Source organism: Lissotriton helveticus, chromosome 3_2 (genome assembly GCF_964261635.1).
Source record: "Lissotriton helveticus chromosome 3_2, aLisHel1.1, whole genome shotgun sequence".
NCBI classification, from domain to species: domain Eukaryota; kingdom Metazoa; phylum Chordata; class Amphibia; order Caudata; family Salamandridae; genus Lissotriton; species Lissotriton helveticus.
In genome coordinates, this window is record NC_136062.1 from 21,732,735 (window position 1) to 21,758,318 (window position 25,584).

At 46.1% G+C, this 25,584-nt stretch overlaps 1 protein-coding gene across 1 annotated transcript in view; it reads left to right on the forward strand.

Moving 5' to 3' along the window:
- Window positions 1-25,584, forward strand: part of USP8 (ubiquitin specific peptidase 8) — a 627,337-nt gene that overhangs the window by 59,433 nt on the left and 542,320 nt on the right. Inside the window, exon 3 of the mRNA XM_078684757.1 lies at window positions 13,421-13,494. Within this exon, the coding sequence (XP_078540883.1) occupies window positions 13,421-13,494 (74 nt within the window). The remainder of the gene's footprint in view (window positions 1-13,420; window positions 13,495-25,584) is intronic.

The following is a 25,584-nucleotide window of genomic DNA, read 5'->3' on the forward strand; positions in this document are numbered from 1 at the left end:
CCGGGACTGCGAGGACCAGCATACACCAACTCCAGCTGGTCCTCTTCCCGTGTGCAGCCGCGCCCCCTCCCAGTGCCACGCCTCTACTCTCAGCCACCCTTCTTATTCCAACCCAGGGAACGCGCCTCGCGGGACGCGCGCGGGCCGCAGCCCGGGGCGAAGACCGGGCAAAGAGCGGGCCGTTTGAGGCCGTTCGAGGACCGGAGGGACTGGGCTGGGCCTCATTTCTTGTAAGTAGTTACTTGCCTCATATAATCTCCTGAACACTGGTTTTTTTACATTATTTATTAGACTGCTCAGAACATTACCCTATCCAAGACCTCTTATCCTATACAATGGTAGTCACGAGGGGGAAAAAGACTTTAGCCCCTGGGAGCGTTGGAAGTCTAGTGGGCCCAATGGACGACTTTATCACCAAAGCAAACACGTTCATTGATCAAAGTATTTCCCTCATGGAAAACAGAGTCTCACTAGACCTAGAATTCGCCAAAAGATCCTCGTTGGGTAATTTAGCACAAGCTAGAACCCCTGTGTCAAAGACTAATACAAAGGCACCGGGGATCGCATGCGAAGGCAGACGTAGCCTTCCCAACAACGTCGACCTTTCAGTGTCAGAGCTCATTGACTCTCCCTTGGGCTCAGAACTAGAGAAGACCCCCGAGCTACCTCCCCAATCTCCTACTCCAATACCATCAAGGGAGGACACTCATGCCAGAGGCAGGAGGGAAGGAGCAATCAGTAAAAATACCTCTACGAAAACAATCCTTACTACCTCTTTAACAGCTTCTATCCCTATCCCACTACCCCTACCCCAGAAACAACTCTGCACTGCAACAGTGCACCATGACCACCAGGAAAGTCCTACTCCGATTTTATTGGTCTCACAAACCCAATTGCCTGCAGAGAAGAGCTCAGAGCAACACGATAACTCTATCCTTGTAAATAAGCTGACCGCACTTTTTAAACAACTTATTCAGCCTTTAGAACAAAAATTAGCAAGGATCGAAACTAACATCGCGAAGCTTATCTCCATGCCAGACCTCAAACAGGGACTCCCCCAACAAAAGACAGGGGGTACAAATCCTTTTCACACTACTCTTCCAAATCCCCCGAACACAAATCCTAAACCTTCCAATCCTCAAACTATCACACCACAATCAGTCATAACGATAGCCTCACTTCCCACCCCCATATCGACAGCTACGTCGACTTCAATCATTACAAACTCTAATTGTGCAGTGTCAACTTTGCCAAAAAAAGATAATCATCACCATCAGGTACCCGCAAGTACCGTGTCACAATCAGTCCCAAAAAAAAACGTACCTCCCAAGACTCAGACATTTAACCCCTTTTCCCAACCGACTCAAAGAAATACTTCAAGAGGAGCTGGAGAAAGCAAAACTCATCTTGATCTTCCCCCTGAGGCTGCCCCTTACGTAGCAGTGATGATTGGTGTCCCCGAATTACCTCTTAATACGGTGGAACCTCCATGGTCACTAAAAAACAAAGTACATCACTGGCTACAAACAAATCGCCCTATGCCACCAAACTGCCACGGAAGAATCTCTTCCTTGCGTAGGACCTCATGGGTGGGTAAAGGTATCAAGCAGTTCTCAGGGGATTGCATTATTATCACCTTTGAAGACCCCTGGGCGGCAGATTACATTAGTTCCTGGGACCAATCCAATGAAATCGGAGGAATTAGAATCAAGCCACTTTCCTTTTTTTATCCTTTTATACAAACCATAAACAGTAACTTCTTTGAGGACTCAGTCCCCCCTTGGATAGAACGACCCCAGCGCCAACCCACAGTGTATGAGGCCAGGCATTACGCCCCCCCTCGCCCCCGAGAGCAGGAAAATCCCTGGGTTACAATTACCCCACGACATCATGGACCAAATTGGGGAGAACGGGGATACCACCAGCAGAGAATGCCTCGGAGAGAACCGCCAAGATGGGAATCCTGGTACAATATCCCTGTAGCAAATAGATATAGCTCTCTGGAAATGGTGGACTGACCACTAACAGACATACAGCACACTAACCCTACCCTCCCAGTTTCCCCTTTGGTAATAAATAACATTGTGATGATCCCACCAACCCCAGTTTTAAATACCAACCTTCACACATTATCATTTCTATTCTGGAACGTAGCGGGTCTACGATCCAAGACCAAAGACCCGGTGGCTGTCAATTTCCTTGAACAAGGCGAAATCATCTGTCTCCAAGAGACTTGGCTAACTTCGGAGGCCCATCTGTTAGGGTATAAAACCTACTCCTCCCTAGCGATTAGTAGCACAATAGGCAGACCCAAAGGTGGATTAACGACTTACATCGCCAACACCCTATCCCGCCTAAAAGTCACTAACCTTCTCACTGATCCCAACTGCCAGATTCTCTCTCTCTCCTTCCCAAAAGAAGACACTACCATCATCCTCGTTAACACCTATAACAATCTTTCGGACAATGATTTCCTGAGTTTCGTCGAAAATATGCAGGAGAGATTAGTATCTCTATTACAGCGGGAGACCTCCTCCAAACCGATTCACCTCATTTGGGGAGGTGACTTCAATCTCCATCCATGCAGAGCGGCAGCCTCCCAACAATGTGGATTCGTGGACGAGCAAGAAACCCCACTAGCTCATTTCGCCCATAACAAACCCGGCAAAGCTATGAACACCATTTTGTCAGAGTTTGACTTAGTGATTACCAACTCCTTAAAGGCGAAGGAACACCAATTCGACCCAACCTATGTGGGTAGAGGCCACCAGACAACAGTGGACTATATCCTGCTTTCTCAAAGATCGATCACTATGGTCACGGACCATAAAGTACTGGTAAACACATTAAGCGATCACTACGCTCTCAGGATAGAGCTCCTTCTTCCAGACCATAAATCCAAAACCCCTTACATAGCGAAAGCTCTTGCACAAGAAAGCTTGCAACTGGGGAAATACAATGGATACTCCATAAAGTGGGAGAAGATTGACCCGCAAAAGCTCACGAAGAAATTAGTGAGCCAGGCATACTCGAAGATCATTAACTGCCTGGACCCAGCGATGAGCCATGCAGAGGTTCTCTCAAACTTCGGAGAAATTCTGGCCGTGGCCAAGGACCTACTCACAGGGAAAGTAACAAATAAACACCACAAAAGAATAGGCTGGTTCGATCATAATTGCACGAGGGCCTTAACTGACTTGAAATCTGCCCTCCACAAAAAGCCAAGAGACGTAGGTCTCATCCAACGTTTGAGAAGGGAATATAAAAATGACCGCAGGACAAGACTACAGGAAATGAAAGACAACCTCTGGAAAGAATTAGATAGGAGTTCCTTATCAAAAAATGGCAAGGACTTCTGGAGAACGGTTAGATCCCCATACTTAACAGATAACAACTTACCGAAGATAGAGGTGGCTATCGATGAAGGAACTTGGGTAGCCCATTTTGAGAGTATATTTAAAACACACGAAACCTCAGACCATCGACTAAGCCAAAACTACGAGGTTCAATACCCAATCCCAGTAGCCTTTGACATCTCGGAAATCCTGGTCGCCCTGGAAAGAAGCAAGACAGGCAAAGCTCCGGGCCCTGATGGCGTCCCAGTCGATCTTTTTAAGAGCAATCAAGACTTGTGGGCACCCATCCTCACAAGAGTATGTACAGCCGCAGCTAGCGAAGGCATTCTGGATTCCTGGACAACATCAGTCATGGTCCCCATTTTCAAAAAGGGGGATCGCCAGGATCCAAAGTGCTATCGTCCTATCTCGCTTTTGGACTCCCTTGGTAAAGTGATGGGGAGGGTCATTTTGGAGAGATTCCAACAGTGGAGTGAGGAAAAAGCCATCATTTCTGATCTTCAATTTGGCTTCAGAGAAGGCCTCGGGACAGTAGAGCAGGCACTGAATCTTAGTCTCATAATGGCTAAATACATGCAGGTCAAGAAAGCTACGGTCTACATGGTTTATGTAGACTTATCTGCCGCCTTTGACTGTGTTTCACATTCCAAACTATGGGCAGTTTTAAGAGAAATGGGTGTGGAGCTTTCCTTGCTGGATCTCCTGAGAGAGCTATACTCTGGGGCCTCGGCGAGAGTTCGCTTCGGAAAGAGCGGTGAGCTGACGGACTCGTTCCGGGTGGAGCGGGGAGTCAGGCAGGGCTGCGTCCTGGCCCCCTTTCTCTTCTCTCTCTATACAAATGGGCTGGAAGAAGAGATGTTGAGGGGGGCTCAGGACATCCCAAAAATGAAACAGAGACCAATTCCTGCGCTCCTCTACGCGGATGACGCTGTCATCCTGGCCCGAACCCCTCGTGAACTCCAGTCCTCGCTCAACAGGTATACTTCATTCATGAGCTCACTGGATCTAAAGGTTAATATAAAAAAAAAACCAAAAAAAAAAAACCTTTTGTTATGATCACTGGGGGTGCGAAGAAAGACACTAAAAACATCTTTCTGGATAACCAACCTTTAGAGACAGCTACCCAATACCCATATCTTGGGATCATGATGGACCACAAGCTAACATGGAAACCAGCCGTGGAAAACAGATGTCATCTTTTTAATCGCTCGATAGCGGCCCTACAATCCTTTTCACAGAAACTAGGTAGGAGACGCCCAGCAGAACTTCTGAGAATTTACAAAGCCAAGTGTCAGGCTATCGCTCTCTATGGAGCAGGAATCTGGGGCCATACGGAGGTTGGCGCCTTACAGAAAATCGAAAATAAATTCATCAGATTTCTTCTCGCCACACCAAAGGGCACATCGATCTACGCCATGCACTTGGAACTCGGAATTCCTTACCTCCAGGATCTTATCAAAATCCAACCTTTGTTGCTCTGGAGACGCATCTGGGTATCGGATACAAACATATTAACTAAACTGATCGTGACCGACATAATCTCACTTGATCACTCTCCTAGACTGAAATGGCTACGCTATGTTAGATCTTTCTTCACTGACCTTGGGCTCGAGAAATATTACCTCCAACCAGAGGCGATTGCATCCCTTCCCAAAAAAGAGCTCAAAGAACTTGCTCTACGACATCTGGAAACACTAAGACTGTCCAGTGACGCTGCAAAACCATCAGTCATCCAAGCGAACATAGTCCAACATTCTCTCGGTATCCAACAATATCTTACTCTACAGACTAAGCTATATGAGAGGATGTTGTTGACTAGGTTCAGACTGAACCTTTTTTTCAGATTGGTCGTGTTTCCTACAAATAAGGCCTGGGAACATAGTCTGCCCCCATGTCCTTGCGACGGGATATTTACTCAATCGAACATCCATGTGATCATGTTCTGTAAATTTTACCATCCTCACAGAAAAAGTTGGATCCTCCCGATATGCAAGAGGTGGGGTCTGAGACAGTGTCGACCGGCCTTCTATCGCCTACAATCACTAGAGTCCGAAGAACTTTGCTATCTAGTCACAAACTTTTTAAAGTCCATCGTGAACCACAGGAAAAACCTGTAGCTTTATGTACAAGTAAAAACAATGACTTTTTTAATATACGTATATTGTATTAATTGTATTTTATAAATTGCTGAAATTGTTGTCTTTTATGGTTATCTTTGTGATTAACCGAATAAAGAATTTATTATTATTATTAAAGCATCCGTTGGGTTTCTTAAGCCATTTAATGCCCGAATTGCATCAATATTGGACACTCTCCTTTCACATTTAATTCTCATTAATGGAACCCTTGCTTAGTTGTGTTATACGAGCATATGAGGAGACCCAGCATGGCAGGACTTGCAGGAGCCCTTTGAGGAGATTTCCTCCAACACTTTCTAGCCACAAGGGTGCCTTAGACCTGAAAAAACCATCAGTGTGTCCAGGGGACTTACTGTTTCTCTTATCCTTCATCACTCGACCACAATGAAAAAACGTAGCAGGAAGGGCTGCAGGTAAGTAAGAGATACCTGCTTCACACAGCCTCCAATTACTCCAAGCAAATATGTAAAATATGTAACCTCTCTTATGGCTGTACTGCTCTTTAGGCTTCAGTGGATAATTGTCCTAAGGATGCTTACTGCCCTCTAATGCATGTCCATGGCTCGCCTAAGATCTATGAGGGGTCCACTAGGAATTGTGTGGCTCACTTCCGTACCAGCTGCCCCTGCTAAAGGTGCAGGATCCTGCCAGGAACGCCAAGGAGCTGGAAGCGAACACCCATCATTGACAGACTCCCATCCACACCAAAAAAGGGACAAAAGGCCACCAGCATCTCTTGCCCACGGTCTGCATGAAAGTGCACTTCTCCTTCTGGCATTATCTTACTTTTCAGGGGTGGGAACTTTTTATTCCCTTTAGAGCTTCCTAGATGCAATCTTGCCACCCCCAACCCTCCTTTGCATATAAATAAGCATAGGGGAGTGTGACCAAGATGGTGCAACAGTGAGATGCCCGTAGCTGTCGCTCCCGAGGGCCAACTGCTCAACCAGCCTTTACAGTGACCATCCAGATGACAGGAACCACGCATTCACGCGCCTATGATTCAGGGTTCTGGAGGTGTGCCCCTAGGGACCGAACTGGACGCTGGGCAGTGACTGTGCAGTGCCGTGGCCTCCGGATCAACGGCGCGCAGTGGCACTTGGGAGACGGTGGGTTTAGCTGTTGTGGCAATGATGAGAGTTGGCCCTGGCGGTGTACTTTAGTAGTGGGGTGCGGGGTGCTTTCTCACCATTCTGGAGCCTTGCAGATGGGCCCAGCCGAGATAATAGCTGGGCTCAGGCCAAAAGAGGGGAGTGGAGCCTGACGGCTGGAGTCTATAAAGACCGCTGCTCCCTGGTCCAACTAGTGCCGCAGAGAGCCCTGGCCAGCATGGATGGTGGCTAACCTTTGTGGCACACTAGAAAGACTGCCCTGAGATGAGAGCTGATGGCCCAGCCTCTGCCTACATGGGACTGCACGAAGGACCCAGGCCTATCTACTCCACCGACAGCAGGTGCAGTAATATTGTCAGATCTGTGGGGGGGGGGGGCGTGCACTGTGAGGAAAACATTCCAACCCACAGTAGGGGACAGGGGAAGCAGTAAATGAAGCACAGGGGAGTCCCCCACTACAATAATGGCTACCGGGGCACTGGAACGCATCCAGGTGAGAGCTGATGTTGAATTGACCATGAAGACCCCACAAATCTCAAGAGCAGCACCTTTGGGGTTGGGGGTGGCAAGATTGCAACTAGGAAGCTCTAAAGGGAATAAAAAGTTCCCACCCCAGAAAAGTGCTGGGAGATCCGCCATTGGGGAAAGGACTAATCCCTGACCCAGGTTACTACATCCGTGATCACCACCCGGATCTTTACACCTAATAGAGGCATTAGGTGTAAAGATCCCGGTGCAGATCCCAAGTGGGACATTGAGCGTGGGGGGCGGGGCGGGGCGGGGACGAGTCCCTCCTTACCTCCCACAAAAAAAACCTGCTTGTGGCACACTCCTCGCCTATTTCTTTAGAGCTAGAGCTAGCCCACCAACCCCAGAGAACAGCACATTAGGTGCAGCCATGGCACTCATTAAATCCAATCTGCTGGGTAGTCTCCTCACCTTCAAGTCTGAACTTTGTGATAATCTATGGCAAGACCTCGCCAGTGGCCTTGCAGGACTCTGATCTAAACAATCTCTGATCCAATGTGGACACAGTGGGACAATGAATACTGGAGGCGTGTTTCGTTTGGAGAAAGTTGCAACAGATCAGACATCTACAGCAGAGAAATGCGTGTCATTGGAGCTGCCGTCAACAAACTAGAAGACCGATAAAAATGACCAAGGAGGGCAAATCTATGCCTTAGAAGACTGAGTAAGGAGACTCAAGATGCCAGTCTGGAACACTTCATGGTCAGAATGTTCGCCTCCCTCCTGGGCACTGCAGGTGGTATGGATCAACAGGGTATATAGGATAGGACCAGGAGAAAGTCACAGCAGCAACGACCCAGAGATGAACCTACTAAATTTCACTATTTCTCCAAAAAGACAAAGTCCTACAATCTGCCACAACAGCAGGGGAGTTGAGCTTTCAGGACTATTTATGCAAAGTCTTTCAAAATGTCTCTCAACTGACTCTTTAGCGTCGCAAGACATTCCGGCCATTAACTAGGAATCTGCATGTTGATGGCATACGATACTGGTGGACATATCCCTTTGGGCTTTCCTTGGAGCTAGGAGACAGATGGCTCACAGATTAGTGATGACCCTGCCTCCGCCCACCTGGGATGCATGTAGCACCCAGGTCTATCAACTCAATCAACAACAGATACAGTAATGTTATTGGATCTGTGGTGGGGTTCTGCACAGAGCCATTCCAGCCCACAGTACGCACCACATGTGCATGTCGGAGTTGGTAATTCATGGACTCCCCACAGTCCCCTTCTGGTTAAGATGTACCCTACTAGGCTTGTGGATTACGGTTATTCCATGAGCAAGTCACAGGCCTTGATTTGGGCGGCTCCGTTCTTGATCCCATAGGACGTGTTTGTCCGTTGCTCCCATGAAGTACCAACTAGGACATGTACATGTGGCACCCGGGGCTCGGGCCGCCTGAAGAAGGGCTCAGGAGCAATGCAGAAACACGCCCTAGGATATCAAGAACGGCTCCGCCCCCGTCATGACCCATCCCTGGGAAATGGAATAGTCATGACACCTTACTTGCCCCAAACTCTAACGTCTCATAGGTCCCCTAAAGGCAGGGTTTGGAGGTGGGCTTGAGAACCAGGGCAGGGCCCAAGGTAGGGATTTGTGACACTGAGCAACTTGAGAAAAACATGACGGAGACCCCCATTTGAAAAATGAGACCCACATTTACTGATCAGACCCTGGCGCCATAAACTCCCTGAACACAGATACCATGAGAAATTGTCCTTGAACATGTCCCATCAAGAGCAGGAGATAGACCCATAGAATTATCTCTGGTAGACTGGCTTTACCCTACTTATACTGTCCCAGTCTGCAGAGCTCCGACCAGGTTGGAGACAAAGGCCTCCTTTCCCCACAACGCCTGTTGGGGGTGGCAATTAAGGCTCCTTCCCACCCAACTACAGGGGTGGATGAATATCACCCCTGGTTATGCATCTAGTATTATTATTATTATTTTTAATTTATATGTTGCAGAGCTACCCGGAGGTTTCCCGGTGCCTACAAACACGCATTAAGAAGAGAAGGGCCAAGCTCTAATGATTAAATAGCCATATTTTAAAATCTTTCCGGAATTTAAGATAACTCGTTTCGTAACGTAATTGGAGCGGGAGTGAGTTCCACAGGGAAGGAGCTAAGTAGGCAAAAGAGCGGCCGCCCTTTCTAGCTCGTTTAATCCTGGGAACTTGGAACTTCAACTGGTAGGAGGATCTTAAAAGGCGTGAGGGGAGGTAGGGATACACCAAGGCACCTAGATAGCGGGGTTCTAAGCCCATATTTTTTTGACAATCCATGTTATTGAGTTTTGAATGTAAGAACAAACGGCACCATTCAGAGCTACATTGTACATTGTCAGAATAGGGAGAAAAACACATTACAGTGACATCAAGGCTGCATAAGGAAATCAATAATAGCGTATCCACGTGTATCTGAAGAGCGGACCATTCCATCTCAGTCGTCGATTACCCCGACCCATTTGCCCCACATGCGGCGAAATTTCTCAGGACACCCCCTGGCTACATATAGAGGCCGCTCCTGCGCAGCGCACCAATCCACCCCCCAGCGCCAGCTCCTAGAGTGGGTAGGCAGTGTCCAGCCAGTTAGCAGCAATGTCCCTCTTGGCAACCACCAACGCTGTATTGAGGAAGAGCTTCTCAGTCCTGGAGCCATCCAATCCGTCGGTGATGCCCAGCAGAACACGTATGGGATCAAGAGGCACTTCCCAGCCCAGGACCCCTGTCAGGTCTTGTATTAAAGATTCCCAATACCCCTGTATCGCAGTACACAACTACACCATATGGTAGAAATCAGCGTGGGGGTGGGAACAGCGGGGTCAGTGGGCGTCAGGCCGAAGCACAGCGCAGTGGAGACGTAGGGGTGTAAGATAGGCGACGTGCAGAAAATAGACTTGGACCAGGCAGAGCCTCGCCGATACCGCAATCGTCCTAGGGGCCATCAGGGTGTCCCTCCAATCCTCACCCTCCAGAGCCCCAAGCCAGCCCTCCCACTTCTCTCAGAGTAGGGAAAGGGAGTCAGGGGTATTGTTGGTGACTGAACGGTAGATCCAAGAGACTCCACCCTTTCCCAAATCCCCGGTCAGAACTTGTGCCTTGGGCGGGCTATATTCGGGCAGCGACGTGCCATCTGGAATGTGGTAGTGAAGGGTGTGGCGCAACTGCACATATCGAAAGAATTGAGGGGGATGGAGGGAGTGTCTAGCCTGTAAGTCTTGAAAGGATCGGATAGGAGTACCGCTCCAGACGTCACCCAACAAGGTTACCCCGATGAGATCCCATTGCCGGAACCCTGACAGGGAAGCAACTTCACAGAGCCTGGTGCCACACCACAAGGGAGTGTAGCGAGTCAGCCTGCCTGCCCATTGAGTATGACGTAGTGATGCATGCCAAGCCAGGAATACTCTGTAGTGACCTCGGGGAGAGCTTGAGGAACCGCGGCCCCATAGCTAAGCCCATATTTATCCTATGCATGTAGCAGAGGGCTTTCAATTTAGCACAATTGTCAATCCTCAACCAGTGAAGTTCACGGAGGGGACCGATGGTGGAGGCCATTCTGGGTAGCTGGCACAGTAGTCTGGCTGCCGAATTTTGAACCACTTGAGGCTTACGAAGCACTTCCATACTTGCGCCCAGATATAGCATGTTTCCGTAGTCCAGTCTGGACACGACCAGGGCCTGGATGATGGTTTTTTGTGTGGAAGGCGGAAACATCCAGAGAATTTTTCTGAGCCAATTTAAAATAGTAAAACAGATAGAGGAGACCTTAACCACTTGTGGCTTCATAGACAGCTGGTCGTCAATGATAATGCCAAGGTTGCGAGCCGATTGTGAAGGGAGGGGGAGATCACTCATTTGAGGTGGCCAGTGTCGGGGGCCCCAAAGAGTATTGTTTCCACCGAAAATGAGGAGTTTCTTTTTCCCACCATTCAGTTATCTAGCAGAGTTTATCTTCTTATGTTGTTTGTTTATTTCTATGTTTTGGTTTGTTAATGAGTGCATTTCAGTCTGGGGGAGGGACTAATATTCTGTCCACCACAACATTTCTTCTCAACTATCTTAAAACCCTATCTCATTTTTCGACTGCCACCCTGAACACGACAATGATACAGATGATCTCACTAAAGACACAGGGACTGAAATCCCCCCCAAAAACTCAGTGGAGTCTGGCGTACACTTAGAGAATCGAAAGGCAGACATTATATGCCTTCAAGGAACCCATCTCTTTTATGCACTGATCAGGGGAAATGCAAGCATGCCATATACCCAATGTCATACCCCTCTGCGTCAAACACTTAGCAAGGGGGAGTGACTTTATATCTGTGGAGCAGCCTTCCTCTAGCGGTCTCCCAGTTGCATACTGACAGAGGGTGAATTTCTCATCCTAGTGGGGCCTCTAGAGGGTCCCCGCTCACAAAAGCCACACTGTATGCACCCAATACTGCCCTAGATGCATTTCTTGTTGGCTTTCTGGACAGGTTGGCTGTAGTGGCCTGTGGCAAGATAATCGTAACTGAAGGCCTTAACACTATATGGGACATCACACAAAGACCGGGAGGGAGTACAGGCAACCTGTGCAGGAGCTTTCCCATAGAAACTATGAAAGACCTTTGAGGAGTTGGGTCTAAGGGATGCTCAGCAGGAAATGAACACTGCAGCCTAAGCTTTTGCCCTCTACTCGCACATACCCTGCACCCACTCCACCCATCGCTGCTCAGGGATCCAGTCATGAAGGATGAAATAGGGCAACACATAGATGAATAATGTGAACACAATGGAGATGGGGAGGTGTCAGTAGCAGGGGCCTGAGATGCGTTTAAAGCGGTTATGCGAGGGCATTTTCTAGCGGCCGCCGCAGAACACACATGGATCCACAAGTCAGAGGTGCAGAAACTGGAGAAAGATATCAGACATCTAGAAGAGGAGCGGGAACGGCAACCCCTCAGCCGCATCATGCGCCCTCACGATGGCCCGAGGCCAGTTAAGCACGCACTACACTGACAAAGCGGAGCTCTATTCACTTCATCCTAAAAACCGAAAATACATGGCAGGCACCAAAATAGCTACTCTTCTCGATTGAACCCTGAGAGGCAAAAGAGAGAGAGAGAGTATGTAAAAGTATTGTTTGGTAGATGACTACAGAGCTCTGATAGTTGGGACACGGAGAAAGTGGAGGAATTTCCCAACTTTTACCAAAACTTCTACTACAGTCTAATAGGTGGGAAAGTATACCTACAGAAAGCTCGGCTCACAAACCTCGCACAGGCTCATAGAGACTTCCTGGAAAGCCCAGTGCTCTTAGAAGAGGTCAGATTAGCCATCAAAGCTCTAAAGCCAAAAAAACCCTGGGTCCGATGGCCTCAGAGCCCAATTCTACAAAATATGTGCTCTCCACTTTGTCCCAAAACTCATTTCCTTATTCATTTTCTGTGCTACCGAAGATGAAGTATCGCCAACAATTGGCGCAGCCATGGTCGCTGTTCTACCCAACCCTAATGAAGCCGTTAAAAGATGTGCCTCCAATCACCTAAGTAAACATTGATGCCAAGCTTTGCAGGAACATCCTGGCCACTCGCCTCAGTGACGTGCTTCGTACGCTGGAACAACCAGACCAGAGTGGGCTCATTCCCAGACGGCCATCCCACATCAACATCCAGACTGCCATCAACCTATTAGAGAAGGCCTCACTCGAGAACGTCCCCAGTGTCTTACTATCGTTAGATGCACCTGGATACCCAGAGCACTCTTCCATTCCGTGTTCTGTCGCCAGGTTAGTGGGGGCTCGTGGGCTTTGAGAAGTTCGTAAAGTAGTGCCCCCGCGAGCAATGAGTTTGATAAGCTGGAGTTCGAGTGGAGTCTTGACTCTGGTGGTCCAGCTCTCACAGAGGGGTGTGTTAAGCAGTGTGGAATCTGTCCTTAATGTAGCCTCTCGACCTCCAATGTTGTAAACGGCTCTGAAATGTTTTGAGAAGTGTGGACTCGCACATGTGAGAATTCAGCAAAGGAAAAAGCTAAACTTTGTAAAGGAACATGGAAAGTATTTGGTTGGAAATTGTGCAGAAAGCCTTTGAGGGAGAAAACAAGCATTTTACAGTAATGAAGGCAGAATCAGGGCAGTGCGTCTGTTGGTATAATGGTAAATTCCTAACACTAGCTTTATGGCTGTGAGAGTCATGAGTAGTTGGTGTTCGATCTGCATCAGTATGTAGTTTATTGTGATGCTGTTTCTACTGTTTTGTTTAAATGCTGTTGTTAACCTGTATGTGTTTTATCAACAGGAATTCTTTGGCCCATCTACTGTGAAAAAAGCTCTTGAAGAAGCGGAAAAACTATCTTCAAGCCTTAAGAATAGGTATGCAGAGAATATGAACATGAACTGATTTTTTGTTGTTGTCAAGATTAAATGCATAACCGGTTAGTGGGACGTAACCAATTGACAGATACAATTGCGGCTTGCAATAAAGGAGATACCCCATTCACATCCCCAGCTAATTGCTTTTAGAAATGGATCGCAAATTGGGTTTCATACATTCCAAAAGGCTGTTTTGCTGTTGTATATATTGTGATTTTACGGATCTGAAAGTTTGTGAGGGCTTTATGTTAGTTGTCTCTCATTAAAGAGGGAATTTCTGGGATTTCAGCAGGGTCTCTCATCCCATGGGTGTGAAGGGGAACAAGTAGGACTTAATCTTATTGACCGCCAGACCTAACATTAAATTGGTCAACTATTCCCATAATGGGCTGCAAACTTCTATCCACATCTCTATGATATAGCTGCACATCATCTGCATGTCGTGAGTTAATGTCGGTACCAACCAGTTTGACTATCCTGTGTAGTCCTTCCACCATCACTCTGCGGGACAGTGGTTCCATCCCCAAAGCAAACCATATGGGGGGGAGGTGCAGTTGTGTGTAGTGCCTTTTCCCATCGACCAAACCTCCAACATCACTTGATCTGTGCAGCCTTGTGCAGTTGGGTCTTGATAAAGCAACTTAATCCAAACAATGATCTAGACCCTGAAACCGGTGCCCTTCAGAACAGAAGAGAAATGGTTGCTCTCAATATTATCAAAGGCCTTTTCCATACTGAGAAATGCCACTACTTACTGATTGAGTGTGGTCCTTGGGAACATTAGCCAGAAAATTTAAAAGTTTGTGAAGCTTGCGAGACGTTTGCCCCGGCATAAACAATTCTTCTTGTGGTGCTGTAATGGGCCTAAAACAATCAGAAACATATTACCAGACCTGCAGGTCTAATGACTTGAGTAATCTACTCAACCTAAGTATAATGTGCTTGAGCGATACATTTGTCTCAAATTGTGTGATCCTAGGCAAACATTTTATTTCACTGACTCGCCTTTGTCTTCATTATCACATTTGAGAGCACCTTTAAATATGAGTCTGTTAATTAAAAAAAATTGTTTAGTTTAATAGACTAAACGTTGCTCCATTTAAAATAAAAATATAGCCCAGATATAGAGTACACATCGCCCCTGCTTGTCTGTTAGGTTCATTGTAGGAAGCTGGCTCTGTACATCCTATACCAAAGTAAGGTACACTGTGCAGAGTCAAGTGGATCCCAGAGGAATAACTGAGGCTAAATTAGATAAACACTAACAGCTCTATTTGTGATAGTCTGGTCGAGTAGATAGGCTTATCAGGAGGGTGTGTTAAGCATTTATTGCATTCACTCAATTAATACTGATGGCACACACTCCGAGACAGAATCCAGACCAATTTGGTAAGTACAAAAAAGGTTTTTCTAGAACCAAGCAGGACTTTGCACCAGCAGGTAGAATACACTTTTAAATTCAAAACCTTACAAGGAAATGCAATTGTGAATGGAATTGGAATCGTTACTGGTTTGTATTGACTTTCAAGACTGTTTAGAATACATAGAAAGTACTGTTAACTACTTATTATTCACTTACTTTGACTACTTGGGGTAATATGCCTTGAAATCACACAATGGGTCTTACAAAATGCAGGTAAGTACAACAGTTTTAGGTTTATAGCAAAATACTTTGGTTAAAATACAAAAGCCAGTATAACTCTTAAAATACTTTTGGAGGAAAATCATAACATGGGCTCCTATGGAAGAAAAGAAGGGTATCGGTTTGCAGGTAAGTAAACGACCTGCAAGGATAGCTTTTGGGATTTAGAAACAAGGTTCAGTTAGGCACTCAAATCGCACCACCAGCGACACTAGGGCGGGTGGGTAATGAGGCCCAATGTTAGCCAATGGGGCTAGGGTGCTGTTAGTTGGGGGCTGCTTAGGCGCCAGTGCGGCTCATGCCCAGTATGTTCATTCACAGAAACCATGAAGAGTATAGACCTGGGCCTTCAAAACCCATGGGAGCAGAGACAACACACTAATTACAAAACCAGAAACTGTGTTTACTTGATTACATGCCCATGCCATCTCCACTATGTGAGCATGACTACAAGACTTATAAAGGCACGAATCAGTGAACACCGCAGCATGATACGCTACAAAAATAACAATACCAAGATGTGTTCGCATTTCTCAGAGCTCAACCACACGCCCAACAGCCTACGTTTGACCATCATTGAAAGCAATCGGCAGTGGGCAGCCATCCCCCTCTTTGCATATGAACCACGGTGGGTGCTTCGATTGAGGTCACACACGCAAGGTCTCAACAATGATATATCATGGGGCGAATTTATTACGAAAACCTCAAATCCATCGGAATGCTAACTCAGGCACTTCAACCTCCGCACTTTAATATGCAAGAGAGGGCACATGAATACAATTACTAGAAGTGTGACACACAGTCTCTCAAAAACCCCACAGAGACTTTATCCCCCCTTCTTACGGTATGGGAATACATATTTATGTGACACCGTTATAATATGAGCCTTTCCAAGATGGCCGCGAGCACTAACAATAATTACCCATTGTGCCAAACATTCAGGCGGGGATATCATCTATTTTCACCAACCCCCTTTTTTTAAATGTAATCCAACCATTCACTATGTTATCATGCCGGTGTCAACCGCATGGCAAATGCGGTTTTGTTCCACGTAGAAACGGAGTTTTGAAAACTCCATGTGGAAAGATCTCAACTTGTCTTATATTAACAGCCCCCTTTTTTTATAACCAGCCATTCACGATGTTATCATACTGGCGATTCTAGCCTTTTCCAAGATGGCCGCCAAAATCAACAGTGAGCGGCCCTGTGACTCCTCCAGGTCACGTCACTTCCGCCACTCATCCCGTTGCGGGGACTTCGTCCGTTTACTTTACTTCTTTCCTCCTTTTAAACCGGCCCCTCCTGCCACTCCCACTCCTGCGGTGAGCAAATGAGGGCAGGTTTGAATGCAATACTGCAGAAGGTCAATGTGAGTACTAGAACCTTTACTCCACTCACCGCTAGCTACTAGTGAGACCACAAAAGATATGTGGCCCCTTACACCGCAATACATTTTCAGTTTGCTTGCTCAACCTAGGTAACCTATTCAGACGCCTGCTTTCCCCGATGAGACTTCCCTGTGTACTGTTTAGGGTAAGCGCTGAGCATTTTTCACTACCATCATGTATGATCCACGGCACCCTTAAGTCATGGGGTAGTTCTGGTAAATTCTTTGCAACGCATCTCTATAACGCTTTACTATGATACTTGAAAGCACCATCATGCTATGCTTTTGCATGTACGCACTATATCTCAATTTATGTACAGTTCTTCATATGATTTAGGTTTCTAACTAAATGTGAATCATGTCTAATGATACCACCCATCACCACCCCTTTACCGCAAGTCTTTTTATTTACTATTACAGGTTGGGTTAACATGTAGGAGTGGTTCTAAACGACTGTTCAGAGAAAGCACCAACCACTTACCTGACTCAGTTTTATATAACAGGGTGTATTATCTCTTTTTGACCCCTGTTTTTACGTCTCTGCCTGACGAAAGCAGCGCATGCGCTGCTCTCGTCATACGAGGGCTTCTTGGAATCTATACAATTCCAGAAGCTTGCTTTCTGCTCTGCCCGTGTTTTGCATTGGTGCGCGTCATTTTGCGTCACCAATTATGCAAAACTAGGTGTTCTGATTGTCCAAGAGGGTTTTTAGTCCCTCCTGGTTACCACACTGTCTACTTTTGGCTCCACCCACTAGATTGCATCTTTAACTAGTGGCGGGAGACAGTGTCTCCTAATTAGCCGCTACGCACTTTTTTGTTATCATACGGCTTTGGCAAAGGCAGGCGTGTTTTTATTTTTGCATCGCGCTTTCACTTAAAGTGAAAGCGCGATGCAGTTATAAACAAGCGACTGCCTTTGCCAAAGCCGAGAGCTTGTTTATAAACAGTTATGCGAAAACACATGTGGAAATGTCAAATCATTTTAACGTGGTTTTATTTATTTATTTTTAAAACCCTGTTAGCCACGTTTTAAACAGAAAAAATGATTCCTTCACCCATCTTTTAAACATGAACGCCATCTCTGGATGTTATACTTCCTGTGGGAGGGTTTCCTTAGTGTGATGCACTGGTCAAAGGAAAGAGTGGTGGTTAAAAGGTATTAGCCTCCCACTGGGTATCCATTGTGTTGGATATGTTTGCCTCACACACCCTTGCAGGTGTCATGCTTCATCATAGGCGTTGCTCCTCGTTGGGTAGGCGGTGCAATTCCCAACGGGCTCACCTCAAAGAGTGGCTCTTTAGCGGAGATCTTTTGAATCCAACTGCCTATGGGTGAAGTGTGGGTATGGGGCCCGATCTCGGCGGAATGAGGGGTAGGACACTGGCCTACTACACGGAAAGTTGTAGCCTATAATTCAGAGGCACCTTTCCTGCTGTACAACCCGCCGAGTATTGATGGGGCGAATAATTCTTGACCTTTAGGCAAGGAACAGCACCATTGAGGTAAAAAAAATTCTTCCCATACATTGATAATGAGCAACACAGTTTGATATAGACACAAGAACATATTGTTTTGTAGACTATACCATATAGGTCCTGACGAATCGCAAGTCATTGTTACATAGCGAGAAACATGTCAACTGTTTTTATACTTCCTAGCCTAGTCTAGAACAAGGAAACATTATTTTCCAGTAAGCCTAGTCTAGCTTCACCTTTTAATTGTAACGAGGGACCACCCGAATAAAGTAGTCTCTGGTACCCCACGTTACATTTTAACCCACATACAAGTCTACAACCCCTCTGGCCCCATACCCACACTTCACCCATAGGCAGTTGGATTCAAAAGATCTCCGCTAAAGAGCCCCTCTTTGAGGTGAGCCCGTCGGGAATTGCACCGCCTACCCAACGATGAGCAACGCCTATGATGAAGCATGACACCTGCAAGGGTGTGTGAGGCAAACATATCCAACACAATGGATACCCAGTGGGAGGCTAATACCTTTTAACCACCACTCTTTCCTTTGACCAGTGCATCACACTATCCTTTCTTCCCGAGGAACAGCATTGTCCTATTTTTTTGTTAATAATACTGACTGAGGGCACATACCGCGGCTGGACCTTCCGCTCCACGTGAGTGGTAATTACGCCCCTATTGATCCCTCTGGATCATTCTCTCCCTCCTTTTTGAACACAGGGTTTCCTTAGTTCAATTTCATTCACTCATTAGCTAGGAATGCAGAACTGGGGAGGTGGCGAGGGTTAGTAGAGGGGGCCAGAGAGGAATTCGTGAAACATGGAGTGAAGGGACCAAGTTTATTCTCTGACAACCGTACAAACACCCTGTGCTGAAAACCACATTTTGTGCAAGCAGAGGCTGCCTTCCAATTCCCTCTCTCCAGCATCTGCTATGCTTCCCCTGAGGCTCGCTGCTTAACCAACTTGAATGCCTCTGCTATTACCATTCAATGAAAGGCATGCTTGCCAGCTAAAGGGAGGTATAACCCTCCAGCGAACGGAAAGAATAGAACATTTTCTGTAGGTAATGTAACTGTTTCAGTTACATCCAACAGTGCTCGCCTCAGAAGCAAAAAGCACACCACCACAAAGGCATCTCTTAAAGACACGAAATTCCAATGGCAGCAGTACGTAATCAAAAATAATATGTTTGTGAAGGTCTCGCAGTACTCAAGCATCGCTCCAAAGAAATGGGAAATATTTCTCAAGCGCCTGGCTTGCTCTAGTCATGTCACGCAACAGCGTTTCACATAAAGGAATGCAGGCTACCAGCTTCACGAATAACAGGTGGAACTGGTTGGCGGTGGCATAAGTTGGATAGATCATTTCATGTAAGGAGTGTATGCGAGGACTTGGCACGGGAAGTTGTTGCGGGAGCTGGTGATTAAGGAGCAGGAGAAAAGATGTTCTAATGTAAATGAAAAGCTATAGAAGGGTGGGAAACCCAATATACCCCTGCGGGCTTGGGCAAATAATGTCAATTTTAATGGTGCCAGCAAGGGAATTTATTTGAAAAAGTAATTAGCATATTCCAGACTTCGATCTTAATTCTAAACATTAGTCTGTTCAAGTAAAATTGATATCTGATCTCAATTGGATTTGTCGGTCTGTCAATTAGACAATATTGAATGAAGAAAACAGCACGGGAAATCTTTTTTATCAAAAAATATTTCTTTTATATATGTTTTTTAAGGGTACATTAAACAGTTAAAAACTGATCATGATGCTTACAAATGAAAAAGAAATCACACATTATTCCTATAATTCATCTGTACATAAAGTCCAATCCAATCTAATCAATCAAAAAACAAGTGACTCTTATTTTTCCTAAACTAAAGGTCACTTGTATAATTAATAGCAGATGGGGAAATGGACAGAGTAGTCGACGTTTCGGTCTTTTCGTTGTGTGACTCCTTAAGACCTTCCTCAGGACAACAAGCATGAGCATATGGCAGTGACCCCCTAAGAATCATAACAGATAACCCGTGTGTTGCAAGCAGCCATTTGTGTGCAATAGAATCATTTTAACATAGACCTAATCTGAACAATGAATACAAATTCATGCTGAAATAGGCAAAACTGACAATATTATACATTGGAACAGTTATATCTCAACAATTTTATTCTTTTTTAGAAATCAGCACACTTTTTCAAACAATCCTGTTATGACTTCAGAATCGATTCAATCAAAAATCGACTGGCAATCCATATTCTCTAAAATAAAAAGTGAGCATGTCACAAGACTAAAACTCAATAATACAGGCGTTCTGTATCCTCTATGGGAACAGTTACCTTAAAGTGATTTCTATGACACATACCAGATGTCCTATGCGGGCTCTGCTGGGGGACCTGAAGTTCCAGTGGACACAGCATTAGCAGAATCTCTCCAACATGGTCCAGATCTCAGGGGGAACTGCAAACGTCCTGCAGTGGAGGCTAACATACCGCAATTGGGTCTGAGGTGGACTCCTCTCCCTTCCCCAATCAGATCTCACACTAGTGGCATATGCATCATTCCTGGGATGGGCCGACCACCTGGGAGAGGGGGAGATCAGAAGTCAGACTCTACATCAACATGCTGGAGCTCCATGTGATCCGACTAGCACTGAAAGCCTTTCTACCCTCCATCAAGGGAAGGCTAGCGCAGGTGTTCATGGACAACGCCACCGCCATATGGTACTGCATCAAACAGGGCAGGGTGTGATCATGGACCCTTTACCAGGAGGCCCTTCGTCTCTGGACATGGTTGAGATAGCAGGGCATATCCCTGGTGGTTCAACACCTGGCAGGTTCCCTGAACACCAGGGGGGACAAACTCAGCCGTCGATGCCTAGGGGATCACAAATGGCATCTCCACCTGGAGGTGGCACAAGGTCTCTTTGAGCAGTGGGGAGAGCCTTGGTTAAATCTGTTCGCCTCCGCAGAGAATGCGCAATGCCATGAGTTTTGTGCGATGGAGTTTCCAAGGCGGCTTTCACTCAGATGATTTTTGTCTCGAGTGGAGCTCAGACTTCCTTACCACCCATGCAACTCCTGCCCATAGTTCTCAAGAAGATCAGGAACAACCGTTGCGCTGCACAGTAGTATATATCAAAATCTGGCGCATTTAGCCCCCCAGTTGCGTATCATTTCGTCAGTGTCTCCCATTGCACTCGCGGTTGCTTTCCAGCTCAAGCCAGCCTGATCATTAGGGTGAGCAACGTGCGGAATTTTTTTTGGTAATGGCATTGGGATATTTACAAAGTAAAACAACCGTCTTGGGAGAACGATCATTTTTATGAGCAATATGCGCCCCAATATGGACAACGGTAGCCTAATCCACCTCTCGATGACATCAACGAGTTTCTGTATGGCCCAGCCATAGTTCTCATGAACCACCACTTCCGGGTCTGTATGGATCTGCACTCCCAGGTATCGCATGGCATCTGTAGTCCATGCTATTGGATAATCCTCCTGGTGTGGGGTGATATTTACAGTTAGTGGATACACTAGTGACTTATTCCAGTTTATTCCAAGGCCTGATTGTTGCTCGAATCGCTCCACCTCCTGTAGAATAGGTGTTGGGGTCCGTTCACGATTACGCACATATAATACCGTTTCGTCTGTGTATGCTGATATTATTAGTGTGTATAGAGGGAACCTTAAACAACGGTGGGCATGGTCCTCCCAAAGGACCCATCTCAGTGGTTCTACTGTTAGAGCATACAAAAGGGGGCAGAGGGGGCATCCCTGTCTGGTACCTCTGGTAATCTTTATGGAGCGAGAAAACAGTCCATTCAGTTATATCCCCGCCGTAGGCTCTGCATATAGCACCTGGACAAGTTGAATGAACACCTCCCCAGCCCCTATTCGTCTAAACACTGCCATCAAGAACCCCCACTCCACTGAATTGATAGCTTTTTCGGCACCCAAAAATACTGGAGCAGCTCTGATTGTTGGATCAAGGCGATAAATTGTGCAAAATATAATTAGCAAATAACTAGTAAGCGACCGACCCGGGTCGAATCCTTATTGTTCAGGGGCTACGACTAGGTTCAAGGGCTGCGACTGAGGGGAGCAGAGGAGCAAGTCTGTTTGCCAGCACCTTTGCGCATAATTTCGTGTCAGTGTTCAGCAAAGACAAAGGCCTATACGATGAACACTGTTCAGTAGGTTTACCTGGCTTTAGCAATGTCATTAATATTGCTTCCGTCATTGTTGGGGGCAAAACACTGTCCCTGGCCATTTCTTCAAATAGGTTTACTAGGTGCGGTATTAGCTGGTCCTGATACTCCTTGTAAAAGGCAACAGTGAGCCCATCCGAGCCCGGTGCTTTTTTGCTTGGCATATTTTTTAGCGCGGTAATAATCTCAGTCTGGAGTAGGGGGGCCAGAAGCCTCTCCCTGTGTGCGTTTGTTAACCAGCTCATTTTAATGTATGCTAAGTATTCTTCTGCCGTTTCCTCCGCACTCTGGGGACGGGATGTATATAGTTCTGTATAATACTCACAAACTCTATCTGCTATTTTTGTCACGTCGTGTATCGACACTCATTGGCCGTCCATTATTTTTATTCTTCATTTGCACCTTTTGTGGCCGGGTCAGTGCTGCCAGGGTGGTGCTGGATCTTTCGCCTTCCCTTATACCCTAGCATTTGCATACTTGTCCAGGTGGTTCACCTCTGCTAGCGCCTCTTTGTTGTATTGGTCTATCTTGCTCCTCATTAGTGAGGCCCAGCACCTCCGGAGGGAAGATTCTCGGAGTTTCCTTATCTAGCTTTGCTATTCCCGCTTCTAATTTTTGTAGTCTTCCCCTAATGGAACGTAGCACCCCAGAGTGTTTCGATATGACCACCCCGCAAATATAGCTCTTAAATGCTTCCCAGATAGTTGCCTTCTTAGGGACGCTGCCAAGGTTGCTATTGAAATAGTGCTCTATTTCCTTTGAGAGCTCTTCCCTAAACGCCGTATCCATCAGCGAGTACTGTGGGAAGCACTACATCCGGACCCTGCATAATATTTAATCTATTTTTATCTGTATTCCCACTGAGAAGGGATCTGAAAATGCACAGGCCAGGTGCTTGCAATCTGCTATGTGTGGGATCAGTTCTCGTGAGGCATATCAATAGTCAATACGCGTATGGATATCGTAGACAGGAGTAATGAGTATACTCTCTCCCCTGGGGGTGACATTGCCGCCATACATCTTGTAGATCATCTGCCATGGCCTTAGCTGAACATTGACGGGCTGGCCCTCTTGACCTATCTAGCTCAGGGGATTGCACACAATTGAAATCGCCCATCCCCCCCCCCGAGTGTGGGCATCAGTGTACGTAGCAATTTTGTTATGCAGATTTCAATAGAATTGTGGCTCATCATAATTAGGTCCATATATTATCACCAGCCTCACACAGAAGGGGCACCTGCGGCTGTGTGCCACTACATATCTACCTCCCGGGTCCACGTCTAATGTCTGTATAATACAAATACAAAATATGTTTATTGTTGAATTAATAAAAATCCTTAAAATAAGAAAGGTAAGATTAACCAGTGTTTGCAACGCAGGTTACATTATAAAAAACAAGAAGATAACAGTTTAAAAAAGAGTTAAAACTAGAGCTCTACTCGAAACCCGCCCCCTCTTACAGGATAAGGATTTATAGAGTGGGCAGGGGTTTACTAGCAAAGAGGGTAGGGGCAAGGCAATATGTAAAATGATCATTGGGAGGCCTGTAGCTGCTTTCTAATTTCCATCATAAATTTGAGACCCCGGCAGGTCAGGATTGGAGATGAACCTCCCAGCCAGAAAATAACGGCCTGGCGACATGTTCTTATTTTCAGGTTGTTCAATATGTCCCGTATAAAGCGTCTTCTAGATACCATAAGGGATGGACATACACAAAACAAATGAACTAGAGATTCAGTATGATATCCGCAGAGTCGACATTTTGGGCAATCATCTTGGGGTTTCCAGGAAGGTAGTAAATCCTTAGATTCGTGAAGGCCCATACGGAGGTTGATAAGGTATTTTTTTAAATAGTGGCTAAAATGGGTTGCCAAATAGGCCTGAGGTTGTTGGAGTGAGTAAGAAGAAATTACTGACCAGGCATGACGTCGATGGGACAATGTTTGTTTGTCTTCTAGAACAGACTTCCTTCTAGCAATAGAATTTACTATTTTGCAGAAACTGGCTTGATCAACTTTTTTATTCCATGTTACTTGCAGATCAAAGTCCACAAGGCATTTCTCCAAATGAATGGCCCAGGGCTGAGTGGGATCTGTATTAATTGCTTGCCAACAAAGATTATTTAGAGTGTCTGGGTTGGCGGCACGAAGTTTGTGGCAAAATTTAACAAATGTTGACTTGGCCCTGAAGATTTGATTCTGAAGCCCGAATTCTAATCTCACCTGCGCTGGTGAGGAGCATTTAGGCAGTTTGAATACTTCTTTATAAATTTTGTTTTGTAGAGTATTTAGTAGACCAATCTCCCCTCCAAGCCATGTTACCAGCCCATACGATAATGTGGGTAAAACCTGAGCGGCCATTACTTTTAAAAGATGGGTATCATTTGGACCATCCAGTTTTTCAAGAGACGCCTGTATCCATAGATTAACGTCTGGGACTTAGCTTTTAACACCGCAGAGTGTTGTTTTTGTGAATTATCTTTGCCGATGGTGACCCCCAGATACCGATAGTGCGGCTGTTCCCCTATTGCAAGGTGGTTACATGTCCAATTGTATTTAATTGATTTTCGCTCTACAAGACGTATTACTTTTGTCTTGTCTCTATTAAGTTCCAGATTTTCTTCGTCTAAGTAGAGTTGTAGAGCATTTATCAGCTTTTGCAGCCCGATTGGAGTTTGGCTTAAAAGGACAATGTCGTCTGCAAACTGAATAATTGGCATTGGGGTGTTGCAAAGATTCGGAGCATGACTTACAACTTGACCAAGTTTTTTCCCTAGATCGGCGAGGTATAGATTAAATAAGCAAGGAGCCAGGACACAGCCCTGTTTCAGTCCGTCTTCAGTTGGAATTTTTTACGTGAGACTTGTGCCCTGTCCTTGTTTGGCCATTGCCCAAGTGTCCGTGTAGAGGAGCATTAGAGAGTTGAGAAGGTTTGTTGACAGCCCCCACTTCTTGAGTTTTGCCCAAAGTCTCCCCCTACTAACTCGGTCAAAGGCGGCTCTAATGTCGATAAAGCAGCCGTATAACCGGCTGTTCTTCGTTTTGGCTCTTTCTATCAGGAGTGCTAGGGCTGTGAGATTTGTTGTTGTCCCTGTCCCTTTTCAAAAACCTGTTTGATAACTGGGGATTAGATTGTTATTATCCACCCATTCCTGTATTTCCTCCAGAATGCAGGATGCGTATAGTTTGGCTTCCACGTCTATCAAAGATATTAGACGATAGTTCTGTGGCAGTCTCCTGTCCCCCTTTTTGAAAATGGGGTGGATGATATTACCATTCCATGATGGAGGCTGCTGCTTACGGGCAAAAACTTGGTTAAACAGGGCAGACAGCTGGAGGGCCCAAAAATCAGCGTTATATTTAAATACTGCATTAGGAAGAC